Source organism: Lepus europaeus, chromosome 3 (genome assembly GCF_033115175.1).
Source record: "Lepus europaeus isolate LE1 chromosome 3, mLepTim1.pri, whole genome shotgun sequence".
NCBI classification, from domain to species: Eukaryota; Metazoa; Chordata; class Mammalia; order Lagomorpha; family Leporidae; genus Lepus; species Lepus europaeus.
The window spans coordinates 57,220,814-57,237,854 of NC_084829.1; the positions used below are offsets into that span (position 1 = coordinate 57,220,814).

The 17,041-nt window shown below is 39.2% G+C and overlaps 1 protein-coding gene across 1 annotated transcript in view; it reads right to left on the minus strand.

Moving 5' to 3' along the window:
• The window catches only part of LOC133755991 (dystonin-like), a 492,822-nt gene that overhangs the window by 266,482 nt on the left and 209,299 nt on the right, over positions 1-17,041 (minus strand). Inside the window, 1 exon segment of the mRNA XM_062186300.1 lies at positions 7,695-7,756. Within this exon segment, the coding sequence (XP_062042284.1) occupies positions 7,695-7,756 (62 nt within the window).

Here is a 17,041-nt window from a genome sequence, read left to right on the forward strand (position 1 = left end):
CCAGTTGGAAAGTGAACCTGTGGTTGGAAGCATGTGTGCTCTTGTGCTCATCACACCTCTCGCCCCATTGCTATGCCTTTCAAATAAATAAATATTTTTTAAAAATAGAAGCTCTTGGATTGGAGCCCAGCAATATATTTTAACAGACCTTCTAAGTGTGTCTGATCTGCTTGAGTTTAGATAATACTATTATAATGTTTTGGGATAAAAAACAAACCTTACATTCAGATCTAAGAACCAGAAACACTACATTCTATTTTAGTAAGAATATTTTTCATTAGCCCTTTATAAAGTCAATATTTTTAAAATGCCCCTATCTCGTCAGTGGCCACAGATGCAAAACTGCTCAATAACTATGCAGCAGTTAAGAATATAGAGCAAACAGAGCTTTTTAATATATACTCCAAAAGATATCACTGTTTTCTCAGTTTAGGGATTTATATTTCCATCTAGCCACCAAAACAGAAAACGAAGAATAATGTGTCTGATTCAGGGGAACCATGAAGTAATTTTATTACATGCACAAAGGATATCTACACAGTGAGTAAATTAAGCTTTCCAAAGATGTGATGGGACAGAGATTAGAATGTGATAGTCAGCTGGGTGGATCCCTGCAGTGACTAAGCAAATTACTAACAAATAAGGTGTGTCCCAGTACTGGAATCTGGGGCCTCTTACTCTCTGAATGCATTTATGTATCAATAAATTTAAAAATTTTTAAGAAAAATTTAGACCAAAAGTCTTTTTGTACAATGTTAAAGAATAAATTTACAATATAGCTGGTCAGTGCTGAAAAACATAATTCCCACCCAAACTGTGTGATAAATGGATCCTATGCAAGGAAAGAACAATATATGGACTTCCCTAAACTCCAGGTGTCTCCTAAAATTTCTTAATCCCAGATCCAGCGCTGTGGTATAAGTTAAGCTTTTGCCTGTGGTGCCAGCATCCCATATGCGCACCAGTTCCTGGTTGGTACACTTTGATCCAGCTCCCTTCCTGGGAAAGCAGAGGAAGATGGCCCAAATGCTTCTGCTCCTGCACCCATGCGGGAGACACAGAAGAAGCTCCTGGCTCCTGGTTTAGGATCAGCTTAGTTCCAGACTTGCTGCCATTTGGGGAGTCAATCAGTGGATGGAAGATCTCTCTCTCTCTCTCTCTCTCTCTGTGCTTCCCTCTCTCTGTAACTCTACCTCTCAAATAAATAAATATTTTTCAAAAAATTCTTTATACCCATAAATTACTCATTGAATATACCCTTTCAGTCACAGCTCAAGATCTAATTCTCTGTTCATGTAAACAATTTTTTAAGGGACTGGCACTGTGGCGTAGCAGGTAAAGCTGCTACCTGCAGTGCTAGCATCCCATATGGGTGTTGGTTCAAGTCCTGGCTGCTCCACTTCTAATCCATCAGAAGATGGCCCAAGAGCTTGGGTCCCTGCACCCACATGGGAGACCCAGAAGAAGCTCCTGGCTCCTGGCTTTGGATTGGCCCAGCTCTAGTCACTGCAGCCATTTAGGGAGTGAAATAGTAGACAGAAGACCTCTCTCTCTCTCTCTCTCTCTCTCTCTCTTTCTCTCTCTCTCTCTCTCTCTCTCGCCTCTTCCTCTCTGTAACTCTGTCTTTCAAATAAATAAATCTTTTTTTAAAAATCACAATTTTTTAAAATATTCTAATCTTTGATAACTATTAAAGTGCTTCCTTCTTGCCTTCCCCCAAGAGAAAGGCAAAAGCTAAATCATGACTACTTAAATCTTAGGTGTCATTTTTTGTATTATTTCCTTTTCGATTTCTTGACAGCAGGACAGAATTGCAAGAGGTAGCCCCTAATGGTATTGGTTAGAATGGACAAAACAAATGCTGTAAAAGGATGTCACCAATTTTATATTTAAGGGCAATTCTCCAAATAAAATGTAGTTAGCTGAAGTCACAGGTATTTTCAATAACAATCAGCTCATTTATATTCTAGTGCTACAGTTCAAATTATGCTCAAGAATAATACATTAACATTCCTGGCACCAACAGTTTCCCTAGAAACTTATTTGCAAGGTAAGTAATCCACTCTATTCAACGTATGAAAAGACTTTGAGACAGCAGACATGAATGTGTTAGGTGGACTTTATTCTTATTAAATATTCTAAAGCATAATGACTCAAAGAAAGCATTCTTGACAAAACAATCAGTTTAAGCACAGGCTTAGTCATGCAACTGGAACACCAGACACTAAAATTTAAATACATTTGGAAAAAAGCCAAAATCATCTACTTGTCCACAAATTTAAGTTTTTATTAACTAGTCTTGTGATTTGATACAAGTGTAATTTTAGCTCTGATAAATACAAAATAAGATGGCGCAGTAGGTTAATCCTCTGCCTATGGCACCAGCATCCCACATGGGCACCAGTTCTAGTCCCAGCTGCTCCTCTTCCAATCCAACTCTCTGCTATGGCCTGGGAAAACAGAAGATGTCTCAAGTGCTGGGGCCCCTACACCTGCATGGGAGACCAGTAGGAAGCAACTGGTTTCAGATAGGTCCAGCTCCAGCTGTTGCAGCCATTTGGGGAGCAAAACAGCAGATGGAAGACCTTTCTCTGTCTCTCTCTTATAACTCTACCTCTCAAATAAATAATGAATAAAATCTTTAAAAAGAAATACAAAATAAGGCTATATTAAATTTTGCACTAGAGCAAAGATTATATTCTTAAGTGCTTACCAAATATTTTAAGGAAAAAATGTTTATACATATATACATTCTACCAGGGGTCCTCAAAATGTTTATAGAAAATGTGCATTATGAAAAAAGTAAGCATACATTTCAAAATAATTTGCACGAAAATAAACATATCTTTTAACTCCATTTTCCATAAACTTTTTGAAGTACCCTCATAGTAACTTAAATAATGATTTAAAATCTCTATGATATTTACTTTTCTCAGACATTGATACTTTCAAAATTGATCATGCCAGAATCATCCCTGGGCATTGGGTACATGCTATTTGACAGATGCAAAAAGTCAAACAGCTGAAACTATAAGCTAGGGAAAGTAAACAGCATCTCACAGCCAAGGGAACCTGCTGGAGGATCTGTAACAAACCACAGTGCTCAAAGAAATCAGACACTGAGACACAGAGCCTCATCTGAATTTACATTCTCTTTCCATGACTTCTATAGCAGCTCTCCCAGGAAGTAGCTGTGGCAGGCTTCCTGTTCTGTTCAATGAGGGAACAGAACCTGATGATCTGGAAGATGCCCTGCGAGTGTGACTCTATGTAAAAATTACCATGAGGATCAAGTGCTGCCAGCCTTTCCAGGAAAGAAAAAAAGCTGTATTCTTGACTCCCTCTCCTTGAGGAAAGTGTGACAGAGAACACAGTAAGGGTTGTAACAAAGGTATTTTGATCCCCAAATCAACACTTCAAAATTTGAAGTAGGGGCCTGTATTATGGTGCAACCGGTAAAACCACAGTGATGCGACATCCCATATGGGTGCCAGTTTGAGTCCCAGCTGCTCAACTTCCTAACCAGCTCCCTGCAAATGCACCTGGGAAAGCAGCAGAGGATGGCCCAAGTGCTTGGGCCTCTGTACCCACATGGGAGACCTGGCTGAAGCTCCTGGCTTTGGCCTAGCCCAGCCCTAGCCATTGTGGCCATTTAGGGAGTGAGGCAGCAGACAGTAGATTTCTCTGCCTCTGTCTCTCCCCTCCATTCTAACTCTGCCTTTCAAATAAAGTATATCTTGTAAAAAAAAAAAAAAAAAAAGTCTTCAAAAGAGTAGGCAAGGAGAAGGGAAGGCCCAATTTACAAGATTATCACAAGTAAGTGGTTCTTCAAGGCCCCAGCAGAGCTCTAAGGCAAGAAGGTAAGACCACTCTACCTCCTCAAGAGATTTTGGACCCAAAACTCTGGCTTCTTCTAAAAGGAATGAGCTGCAAGGGAAAGAACTTGAGCTATAAAAAAGGACAAGGGAGAGGGAAGGATGTCAACATCCACTTAAACTTACAATTTTGTCTAAAGCCATCCAAGCAACCTACTCTTCCACACCATAAACTTCCATTCACTGAATGTTAACAAAGTGCCAAGCACCACACTTTATGCTTAGATGAATTAGCATATTTAAATCCTAGAACTAACCAAGCAGACCCATCATGTTATAGACAAGGGAATGAGGAGGTCAAATTTCACACATTAATAATACACTGCAAAGCTTGGCTATACACCCCTGTTTGCCTAACCTCAAAGGTGAGGCCTCTATTAGCTCCTCCTGCCGCCCTTCCATGCAGAGTTTACATGTCACAGACTGATAAATCCTGCAGGAGACAATTTCCTTTCGAAGGTAATTTACTCTACCTTAGCACAGTATACTATTTATAAAATCAAGGAAGGAAAAAAAAAACAGTGAAGAAAGCTCTGTTTGGGGACTGACTTCTCAAAAACCCCACTGAGCAGAACTACCCAGGAAGGTCCTCACTGGAGTCATAATGAGGGTGGGGAGAAAAGACTGGGGCAAAATAACTAAGTAATATTAACTTGAAATTCACAAAATAAAAAATTAGAATAGGTAAACTTTTGAAGAATTACGTACAAGATGAGGAACACATCTCTAGCCTGAGTGAGCACATTATAGTACAAGAAGCCAAGGGCAATGGCATAGGGTCTACAGACCCCGGGCCCCTGTCTTAAGGTACAACTCCAGGGCTGTGAAGAGCACCCGGGGTGGACAAAGCAACCATTCCTTCATCCCCTTCACCTCCTTTCACCTCCTCCCTTGCTCTTTCTACTCCCTTTATTTCCCTGAGTTCCTTTTCCTCCTCCTCTTCCCCTTGGTAAAGGACTACTTGTGACTAAAACTGACAAAGCAGAGAAGACACACAGAAATAGTCAAACTTTTTCGAAATGATTTTATCCCATGTTCTTCTCTTCTTATTTAACAATTACTCTTTTATTTTATTGACTCACTTCTCACTTCTGAAGGACATTTCTCATGGCTTTCTTTTGACATTTATATAACACAATCCCATTTGATGAAAAGCTCCTCAAATAATATATTTTTCATTAGCTGAATATGGTACAGAAAGAAAGATATGAGACCTATTACTCTCATGCCCTGAAAATATTCAATATTCCAAGTGAAGAATATAAGAAAACCAATAAAGAAATACTTTCTATGTTCTCTCTGTCTTCCCTTCTCTCTCTGTAACTCTTTCAAAGCAAATAAATAAATCTTTTAAAAAAATTCCTAATTTCAAGATTTTTCAATCCAATATTCATACACATACTTTTTTTCTCACTAATTAGATTAAGGCCCAAACCACAAGTGTCCAGCATTCGTTTTAGTGGACAAAATGAGGATGACAACCTCATGCAACATTCCTTCCATCAAGGCGTAAGTCAAATATAAAAGGATTTCATGAAAGGGGCAGGCATTGGGCTCAGCAGTTTAGACACCTACATTCCCTATTAGAATGTCTAAGTTAGAATCGTAGCTCTGCTTCCAACTCCAGGTTATGCAGATCCCAGGTAATAGCAGGTAACGGCTCAGGTACCCATGTGGGAGACCCAGACTGAGTCCTGTGTTCCTGGTTTTGGCCTGGCCCCAGCCTGGCTGTTGCTGGCAGCTGGGAGTGAACCAGTAGATGGAAAATCGAGATCTCTCTCTCTCTTCCTGCCTTTCAAATACATAACAATTAATTAAATTTTTAAAAATCTCATGAAAGCTGATTTTTCTCTGGTGAGTAACAACACAACCTTAATTATCTGGAGCTCCAGAATGTTTGGGGACTTTTTTTTCCACTTGAGGTTAACACTGTAACTTGTAGATATAAAAAAGAAAGAAAAAAAGCTATGTTCTGACATATTTGAATTTTGTCTCAAAACTTTCATTGTATAAAAGGCTACCTTGAGCTGATGCTAAAACAAAACACAGTAAGAATGTAAATATTAAGACTATATTGCCTGGCTTTCTCCCTCAAAGTGGCTTCTCACTTAATGAGAGCTAATTTCAAATTCTGACCTCTAACAGACTTCAAGAAGCAAATAAACTAATCTGATTACAACTATGGGCCGTGACACCTAAGAATACTTATTTTCCCAATTCTTCCTGTGTTGCAGCATAGTTAAGCCTTAAACCTTTGGGATTTGACATTTTATCAGAAGAAAAAATCAAGTACTCCAAGTAAATCAGGATTTGAATGTTTGCTGATTGGCTCTAAAGCTTTTATGTGTGTACGCATGAAATTAAATCACCTGGGAGGGTTGTTGGACACAGCAAACAATTTCATGCCCACAATGTGCATTACACATAGGGAGAACATTCCCACCACGCACTACAGTGGGCTCTAGGAAACAGTATTACAGTCTCTGTCCTCACAGAGCTTAATCAATATTTGGACATTTTTTGCAAAGGTTAAATTGGCATATTGACATTCATTTCAATTGATATTCAACCATCCAATTTATGAACCACTCATAAGATAGACGTTCAGTCCAGTCTAACATGGCAGGCAGATAGTAGGCTCCCAATACACATCTGTCTGATGCCAATGCTATGATTTTCATGACAGCCATTGTCATTCATGCTTCCACTCCTCTCTGGTGCCCAGTAGCTGTGACTTGATTCCCAACTGCCATAGCAGTTAACAGAGTGCCTACAGAAGGGACTCACATCTGGAGAGTGGGTGACATGCCCTCCCTAGAGACAGTATCAGAATTTGAGAAAAGAGGTATGTATGCCTAGTGGCAAGGGGTGGGAGGAATGACACACCCTCAGGTAATTCTGACATGCTTATAAAATAAAAATCACTTTTATAGAAGGTTATCAGATGCTATTACATTATTATTATAACTCCTATGGTCCAGGATAGTCCAAGTAAGATTTGTAGGCTAATCTCAGAATACAACTACATTCAAAATAATTTTTCTTTGTAAGAAAACTCTTTCCACATAGAAATATTACCTGTTTTCTAATTCAGAGTTCTCCATAGAAAGGGAAAAAAATGACAATAGTTCAGTGTGAAATCCTAAGACTTATTTACTTGAGATTTGTGGAAGGGCTTCAGTGGAGTCCAATAACACCACGACTGCAGGCAAATATTGTGTAAATGTGTATATTTTTCTGGAGAGCTTACAACAGATTCTTAAAGTGATCCACGACACATTGAATAAGCATTAAGAGCCAGCACTATTAAACCACTTCATGAACAAAGAAATGCAGACATGAACACCAATCCTTATGTTATATGAAATACAAGAAGAAAAATTAGTATAGACATCTGTCTCTACAGTTCATCTCTATTCTCATTTAACCAGTTGTCATCCACATAAATGATGTCAGAGCTTGGTCTGAATCTTGAAAAAGTGACGAGAAAATTCTTACTGAGAAACATAGCTTTTCTATTCCCTAACCTACAAATATTTATAGATTTTTATTAAGCTGCTAAGACTTTTCAGAGTCCAATAATACCAAGTTTTAATAATGTCACAGAATGCACTGTAATCACTGGGTACTTGTCACCTCCATCATTATCCACAAAGCACACATCAAATAACTCTACATGCATAAAATGTATGTGAAACACTCCACAATTTAAGCTTTCAACCTGATATTCAGAAGCTGTGCTTCAACAGCCATATAATCAATGACTATAAAAGAACTGAAGTGTGCAAAAACAATTCCGAGAAGGAAATAAAAACTGACCTTCATGAGATGCTGATTTATCCATTTGGTAAATGTTTTCTTTTGAACTTTGTCCCGTTCATCTGGGGGGGGAAAAAAAAGAACATATAAAACAAGGTTGGCAAAATCTATGAATAACAAGACTTTTGCTGTGATCTTGCATATAAACAAAAGCAAGGCATTATAAAGGTTCTCTTCAGTGCATTCAATATTCTTATTAAATTTCAGCTGCTTTCAGTTCTTAGTAAGAACACATGAAAGGATTCTTTCTCACTGCAGTGTTGTTTTTGCCACCAGGACTCCATTAAACAAATGCCTCTGTCCATTTGTTGCGTAACCCACCAGCACCACCACCACCTGAGGTTGTCTAACCTACCCTTAACTAGCACTAGGCAAGCTCCTGCACTGAACTGCCCAGCAACAGCCACTTCATCCCACCTGTTCTTGAGAACCGTCAGAGAGAGGGTATATAGTGTCTTTCCTACTTCACAGTAAAAGAGGCCAAGATTTATAAAGGTTAAAACTCTTCTCCAGCAAACAGTTTCAAGTCCTGATAAAAAGCAAGACCTAAATTCAGTGTCTCTGGCTTGGAGGGGATTGCGGATTAATTATTCACCATGCCACTTCTCTCCTAAATTCCTCCTATTGTCTGATAATAAGGAACAGCCCAGGTATTGGCACTGTGGCATAGCAGGCAAAGTTGCAGCCTGCAACATATGGGTGCCAACTCATACGGGTGCCAATTCAAGTCCCAGCTGCTCCACTTCTAATCCAGCTCTCTGCTAAGGTGCCTGGGAAGGCAGCAGAAGATGGCCCAAGTGCTTGAGCCCCTGCCACCCATGTGGAAACCAGAAAGAAGCACCTGGTACCTGGCTTCAGTCTGGCCCAGCCCTGGCAATTGTGGCCTTTTGGGGAGTGAACCAGCAGAAGGAAGATCTCTCTCTGTGTCTCTCCCTCCCTCTAAATCTGCCTTTCAAATAAATCAATCAATCTTTAAAAGCAAACCAACAGGCATCCCGACCAGATCCTCACTAGAAAGAGTGATCCTGTGGTAATTATTATGGCACTAAGGGAGAAGGCTTCAAAAGGCATTTGGAATATTCTGGTTCATGAAGTTATTGTTTCCAAGGAGAATCATAATCCTCCAATGTCTACAGCTAACAACTGATATTTCACCACCTTCTTCTAGGCAGCAATTCCCTCTCTACTGTTTCCTCCACCCCACCTTTCTGTGAGATGGAGGGGACAGATTTTTCTCTATCCAGGGTGGCCTGCCCTCCCTCTTCCACAAGTCAGATGGTCTCCATCCTTTCCCTGGGTCTAAGATAATCTTGGTCTCTTGTTTTCATCTCTTGTTCTTTCCATTCTTCCTCCCTGAATCCCTGGAACTATTTGTAATGGAACTAAGGTATCTCTGAACATGTTTTATCCTATTTACTCAAAGATCTGCACCCTCCATAATCATTTCAATATCAATTAAATATAAAACCAAACCAAACAGGAAAAATAGCTGCAACATCAGACATTACTGACAATAATATAAAAAAAAAAAAACCTAGAAATTTGAAAGAAAAAGATGATCATTTTAACATATAAAGTGGGCAAAAGCAGTCAACCCATTAAAAAGAAGGTTAATTCCCATAGGTACTCAACTTCACTAACAAATAATAATATTCTAAAAAACCATAGGGAAAACTTTTGAGCCTATCAAATTGCCAAGATTTTAGGAAAAAAAATTTTGAAAAGGACAGATATCACACATTCATATAATGCTAGTGGAAATACACTTTGATTTAAATCTTTTAGACTTGCACTGTTCAATACTGTAGCTACTAGATACATATGACTATTTAAGTTTAAATCTAAATTAATTAGAACAAAAAGTAAAATTAATAAGCAGTTCCTTGCTTGCACTAGTCAAAATTCAAGTGTTCCATGGTAAGATGTAGCTAATAGAAATCACAGATATAGAACAATGCATGATCAGAGAAATTCCTATCAGGCAGTGCAGCCCTACAAAAAAAGTGCCCTGAAATGATTTGCCAATACATATCAAAAGCCTTAAAATATATAGACTCTCCCCAACAAGTCTACTTCTAGAATTTATTTGAAAGTTAGAATCATGGACATACAAAATACATCTTTGAGAATACAAATCAGAGTGTTTTAAATAGCAAAATAAAAGCTTGAAAAAATAAATAATCAATGACAAGGAAATGGTTCAAGAAATTTTAAGGGCCAGATTAAGCCACAGTCCACAGCACAAGCATCCCATATGGTTGCCAGTTTAAGTCCCTGCTGTTCCACTTCCAATCCAGTTCCCTGCTAATGTGCCTGGGAATGGCGCAGAAGATGCTAATGTGCAGGGGAAGGCAGCCTCTGCACCCATGCAGGAGACCCAGAAGTTCCTGGCTCCTGGCTTAGGCCTGGCCTAGCCCTGGGTCATTGTGGCTATTTGGGGAGTGAACCAGCAGATGGAAGATCTATCTTTCCTCCTCGCTCTGTAACTCTGCCTTTCAAATAAATATATATATTTTTTTAATTTTTAGTAAAGCAATTTAAGGGCTTATTCAAATACAATTATTTGTAGAACAACTTAGTAGTGGCACACTACTTAGAGTTCTTTATACTTTAATACCTACATAAAGGGGGAAGGCAGGGCCATGTAACCTAGTTTGTATTTCATAAGCATTTCTTCAGGAAAGCACTTCCTTAAAACCTCTTCCACCTCCTATCATTGTCTGGGAAGAACAAAAAGGTACCTAATCACAGCCTATCATTTGATTCTACCTATAGCAAACACCTTTTCAGGGCTCCATACTTCTTGTCTCTTTCTTGACTTAATGCCAGGTATTTAAAAACTGGAGAAGGAGTTGCACAAAGCAGACACAGAGGTAGAAACTTGCAAATTCTGAATTTAAATGCTGAGAATTTATACTAAAATTGTTATATCTGCATTATTCCAAAGGTAAAATTCCCTAGGAATTTTGCTTATATTTACTATGCCAATAACAATGCTATTAATTGTTATCCAATATTATCATTCACAAAACACTTATTAATTCTTCTGTTGGCACCTCAGAGTACCATTTACAGAACTCATTCATCTTTGTCTATCACACAATAGATGCTACACTGCTTTTACACACTCAACAGGTGGATATATATATCCATATGAATTGATTATGTTTCAGAAGGAACAATTCAGCTCAGGCAAACAATGAAGAATTGCTTTCACATGTATACATGGGAGTACATATGACTGTATCTCTTAAACCAACAATGTCTTTCAGCCTTGCAATTCCTAAAAAGTTCAGAATGAACCCAAATTACTAATTAGTACATGAGGCAAGAACGAGGAAATACAATCTATTAGTCTTCTTTACTGATAAAACACAAATGCTATACTTCTCTCATTTACTTACTCATTCATTCTAACCTCTATCAAGTGCTCTGCTGAGCCCAGTGCTGTGGTGGTACTGGCACCACGAAGTCGAAGATAAACTGCACTGGCTTTGGCCTTTGGAGCTCAGCACCTAGGACACACACACTTGATGGGCAGGCAGTGTGGTAAGCACAAAAGGAAGGAGTTCCAACCATGCCCAGGGTAGGTCACTGGGGCTGGAAGGAGAACAAGTAGGGAAGTAAGAGAGAAGCCAGCCAGGTGCAAATTTCTCCTCCAAGAAACCAGGATGTAATAATTTATCATTGAAATAGCCCTGATTAGAATCCAAGTATTGTGATTCCCCTGCAGGGTTGTTTCCACTACCTGAAGCTGTTTTCATCCTTCAAATAGAAGTGCTGAACACACCTCAGTCACAAGCAGGAAGCTGAAGAACCGGGCCCTGCCATGTGGTATGAACTTTGGACAAGGGATTACAAACAGCAGAGGCTCTGTGCTCAAGCCTAGCATGTATATCACATTTTAAGCAATGCTTTTCTACGCCTCTAGCAAAAAGAAAACAGAACAAAACAAAAATTACTTCCTAGGTAATATTCCTATTGTTCCTATCCAATTAACAATCTAGGATCCTAAAGTTAAACTGTCAATAAGAAAATTAAAATGTTAGTAAAAATCTTTATAATTCAAAAATACACATTCCACACAGTTATAAAATATAAAGTATTTCTATAACCATCCTCCAAATTTTCAGTCATTTATTTAATCATCACATAACAATATGATCTCTTACAAATCTACTCTTAGGAAATTTATTATGTTTATTATATAAACTCTCTGCCTCTTGATTACATAAGGGTTAACAAGATACATTTATTATTTTCTGTTAATAAAAATTGGTCCTATATTTTAAGAAATATGAAGTAGAACAAGTATATTAAAGATAGATTTACTAATTTCTGATCCAACTCTTTTATCAAGAAAGCTAATGTAATCAAATATTTTATCTCCAATTAAAATGGAGAGATTCACTTAAATACTATAACTATGAAAGGACTTCCAAAAGTTTGTGGGAAATGAATTAGATGTTTGTTTTGGTACAAAAAAATGTTCAAACGCATGCATATTTTTCACAATAGGCATACTCCTCATAAACACGGAGTTCAACAACTTTCTGCACCACAATACTTATTTTTCAATTCCATTTTCCACAAACTTTTTGAAGTAACTGCTCATAAAAATTCTCTTTTTGTCACGGAGGTTCTGTGTGCTGGTTGTTAAAGGCTCAACAGCACAACTGAAAATGTGACATGATGCTAACCATTTGGCAGGCAATACCACAGTAATATCTGGGAAAGAGAATCAACAAATACAACATACAAACACACATAAATTCTGATACCATTTTCTCATAGCAACAACCTAAACTTTTTTCTTTTAAAACATGTTAAACCCATATGAGTCTCATTCAAGTGTCAAGAGAAACTCTTGAACCCTAGAATGTTCCTATAATGCTACAATAATGAGAAAAGTGAATGTGAACTTTCAATGGCCTCAACCATCTTCAAGAGAGCAACTTACAACAACGGCACATTTAAATCAGAGAAGACTGTAATTTTACCACTTTCCATGCACATTATTTCAAAAGGGAGTATTCCAGATTACACCATTCAATTTTCCAATTACAAGTCTCATAATGATCTTTCATTCAGTTACAGACGTCTAACATTAACATTTATATTTAGGGTAATGTTGCCAGGACAACAAAAACAGGAACTCATTCTGTGATTTTAACCAATCTATTGCTTGTACAAACTACCCAGTTATTATTCTGAATAAAATTTTATGATATTCCTTTATTTGAATATTAATTAATTTACAGAATAAGCTTTAAATGAAAATATATATTTATGTTCAGCTTACAAAGTACAATGTGATAAAAAATATGAGCAAACGTGAAGGCAAACAATAATAGGATTTGGAGGAAAATAAATGCGAAAAAAGAGCTCTGAATATCACAACCTACAACTGACTGGTTTTCAGAAAGATCCAATCAAAGCTAAATGCACTAAGTATCACTCACACAGCAAATACTAAGACCATAAAAACACACATGCTAAGCAAAACACTACAAGGGAAAGTTCTTTCCAGGCAGCCTCGGAAGTGGTCATGATTCTGTTCATCTCAGAAAGGTGCGTGACAGAAGCTACACTCCTACCGTGCAAACCAAAGCAGGTAGTGCAACCTTCCTTTCCCCGGACTGAAAACAGGCAAGTGCTACCACCGGTGACACTACTAACCCATACAGCACATCAGTCCCACCAGCTTTGCGTTCCAGTCGTGATCATTTTTCAGGAGCTGCCCCATCATTCTTCTGGAAATCTGTACAACAGCTCCCCAAAGTCTCTCAGTACTAACTCAGATGTGTCAGAGCCCTGTTAACTTTCTATGTAGAAAGGAAAACACTGACTAGACACTCCTACTTGGAAGCTGAAAATCAGTCAACACCCCCTTTTAAACAAACATTGGCAAAGCCAGGCTCCTCTGCTATTTTGTACAGTATGCATCCAACTATTACTAAAAAGAAAGTAAATTGTCTGCTTCTCCGTTTAGTACTAAAGTTGTTAGTAAGAAGTCTCTTTAAAAAGGGAGCTTTGATTCCTTTTTTTTTTTTTTTCAATGAGGCAAACCAATAGAATGTTAAATCTCATGGCTGAACTAACTCATCACAGTCTCTCTCCTCTACCGCCCCAGGCAAAATTCCCCTGCAATAAAAAACAACATCCAGCCCAGCTTGTTTAACCCATCCCTGATATATGTGCTTCGAATGCGTTGGGAAAGCTCACCTGTGCAGGCTAGACAGTTCCTTCAGGGAGAATACCATATCAAGTTTTTCTTTGTACTGCATGGATGAATTTTCTGAGAACGGCCAGTGGGGCTGGGGGTCTGTGGGCCCCTTCAGACAAAGGTAGAATGTCCTCCACAAGCAGGCTGCCAGCTGTGTCTGGAAAGCCTGTCTCCAGACCAACTGGCATCTCCCCCACTAATAGCTTCTTGTGCTGCATGTGTGACCTTGCAGCTTTAAATCACACCTTCAGGGTAGGTGCAATCTTTCACCCACAGCTGGCAGGAGAAAGGCTGAGCACCTGGGGAGAGTACACCGGCTCCAGGAGACCCTGGCTATCTTGTGTGACCTTGTGGTTTTGAACCATGCCTTCAAGTTAGTTGCAATCTTCCACCCAGGGCTAGCAGAGGAGGGGGCTGAGCCCCTAAGGAGACAGTCTCCAGGAGACCCCGGCTATCTCCATGAGCCCCAAACCAATCAACATACGTATGTGAAACCCCCTGTCCAATGAGCATCCCCAGTAGGAAAACCCAATGAATAGACAGTAGTGCCTTAAATACCCAGGACACTTCCTCAAAGCCAGTGTCCCGCTAGGGCATTCCACCTGGTCTCCTCTCGGTCCAGACGCTTTCTCTGTCGCTTCTCAATCCAATAAAAGATTCTGCCTCTTTGCAAATTGTTTTGTGGTTTTTTATCTCTATACTAAGCTGAGGAAAAGAACCCATGAGACTACCGCCCTTCCCTCCGTGACCAGTAACATTATCATTTGGATCACACATCAGTTCCCTGAGTTGGGTGGTACTGTCATTTTAAAGCTGTGAAAAGGCTTGAAGAGATGAAGAAAGTAGCCTGAAATTCCACAGCCCAAGTGGGACTTCTTTGTAAATAAATGCTGTTTTCATTTGCATTCTTTAATTTTTAATGAGGCTGAAATCTATGTTTATTGGCAATTTGTAGTTTTTAATTTGGTTATTTGTGTGTGTGTGTGTGTGTGTGTGAGAGAGAGAGAGAGAGAGAGAGAAAGAGAGAGAGAGAAAAACACAAGAGAACTCCCACCCATTGGCTTATTTCTCAAAATGCTTACAATGGCTGAGGCTGGGTCAGAGCTGAAAGCCAGAAGCCAGGAACTCAGTCCAGGTCTCTCACATGGACAGCCAGAACCCAATTATTTGAGCCATCATCACTACCTCGCATGGCCTGCATTAGCAGGATGCTGAAGTCAGTAGCCAGAGCTCAGCAAACAAAACCAGGCTCTCCAATGTGGGTAGGAAACAAGAACCTTGACGGGCATCGTAATTGATAGGCTGAGCGCCTACCTCCTAAGTGGGATCTCAAGTCTGATTCCAAAACCCATTCCTTTTCTATGTCATCAACCAACAGAATCCTTAATCTAACACTGTAGGAAATCCAAGGAGCCTCCAATTTGTGAGACTTTCACTTCTATGCACAAATAAATGAAGAAATGTCAAGAATTGAAAACTCTTATTCTAAACAAGCAATAGACCAGCCATTGTCAGAATGCCCATATTTATCTGAAACATCAGAGGCCTTCCTGAATAGGAACTGTACAAATAATAACTCCAAAACATCACAAAATTATTAGTTATTTTTAGCAAGAGAGAGCCAACATATTCAATCAAGCCAAGAGAAATCTAGCACAATGATGCTAGGTTAATTGTTGTGAAGATGCTTCAAAATATCCTTATACAGTTTCTAACTATTCTAAGAAGGCTGTCAATGAGTAAATTATATGAGCTGCTGCTGAGAAATTCAAAGTATCTGCTTAGTAAACACCCCTTTACTTCCTTTCTCTCCTTTAGCAATTCCCTTTATTTGTTCTAGAACCCCTGCCTCCACTACGAAAGTGCCTGAACCTGCCTATTTGGCTGGAAAAAGGAGTATAATAATAATACTAAACAATTATAAAGCATTTCCAATTTACAGGTGTTCTTCTTCTTATGACACATGTTTATAGCACATTATAGCAACCCTCAGAAATTATTTCCACTTACAGATAAAGAAACTAAGTCACTTAGAAGTCAAACGACTTGCCCAGGATCACAAAACTACTAAGCACAAGAGACGTGGCTTGCGAATGCATACGTGATATTAAAATTTCACTTGGAAAACAAAATTTTAACTTTTCAAAAATGAGTTAAACAATAAAAGGAAAAGTAGGCTGAGTTTTCGGTGGTAGGGAACACAAAAAAGTTGGAATTTACCTTGTGTAGGTTAGGGATTCTAAAGAACTGAGGGAGGGAAGCCACCACCCTGCTTTCCTAAGAGGTTACATGGGCATTTAAGGGTGGAAAGAGATTTCTGTGTTTATCAATAAGGATCAAGCAGAGTTTTAAAAGATCAAGGAATACTCTGCAAAGGGCTCTATCTCAAAAGAAAACAAAAAAAAGGCAGGAACTATGAAATGCTGGAGTTGCATGGGGAAAATCTGGAGAGGAGAAGAATGAAACCTAAGTTTTCGACCACTAGAAAGAGCTCCTTAGTACAACATAGCAAAAATACAGTAAGTGAACTGTTCTAAGGCTTTCAGGTTTATGGGGGGGGGGGGGGGGGGCCTTTAGTAGCTGAGATCGGTGAAAAGAACCGTTCCTGAAATTGGCAGACATGCATTGTTTGTATACACAGGAGTGGAAACAGACCACAGAGGCTGCGCGTCACCATGCCAGAGTCCGCACATCCCAAAACAAGCTGTCTGTGGGTTAGCAGCCATCACCCATTATCACACAGCTGGTACCACAGACTTCCTTTGTCCACCTGATTAGACCCTTCAACCACCAAAGCCTCAGGCAACATAACTTGTGATAGGATGTAGCTGACAGATAGATGAACTAGGGAAGAAGGAAGTTCTCACCCCCATTTCAGTTGAAAAGTCCTACCAAAAACTCCAGAACACTGTTTGGGCTTATTTCTCTTGGTATAGAGCTACAACTGATGTTCAGATTCCAGTTAATCCAACCTATCTCCATTGCTCCATGTGACTCATCTTTGTGGGACTACAGACTTAGAGGAAGCGACTTCACATGGCTGAGCCCAAGGTAAAACCCACGTCCCACTCGCCATCACTTCCCCTCTGCGACTGTGAAAAGGAAGCTGAAGTGAATCCCG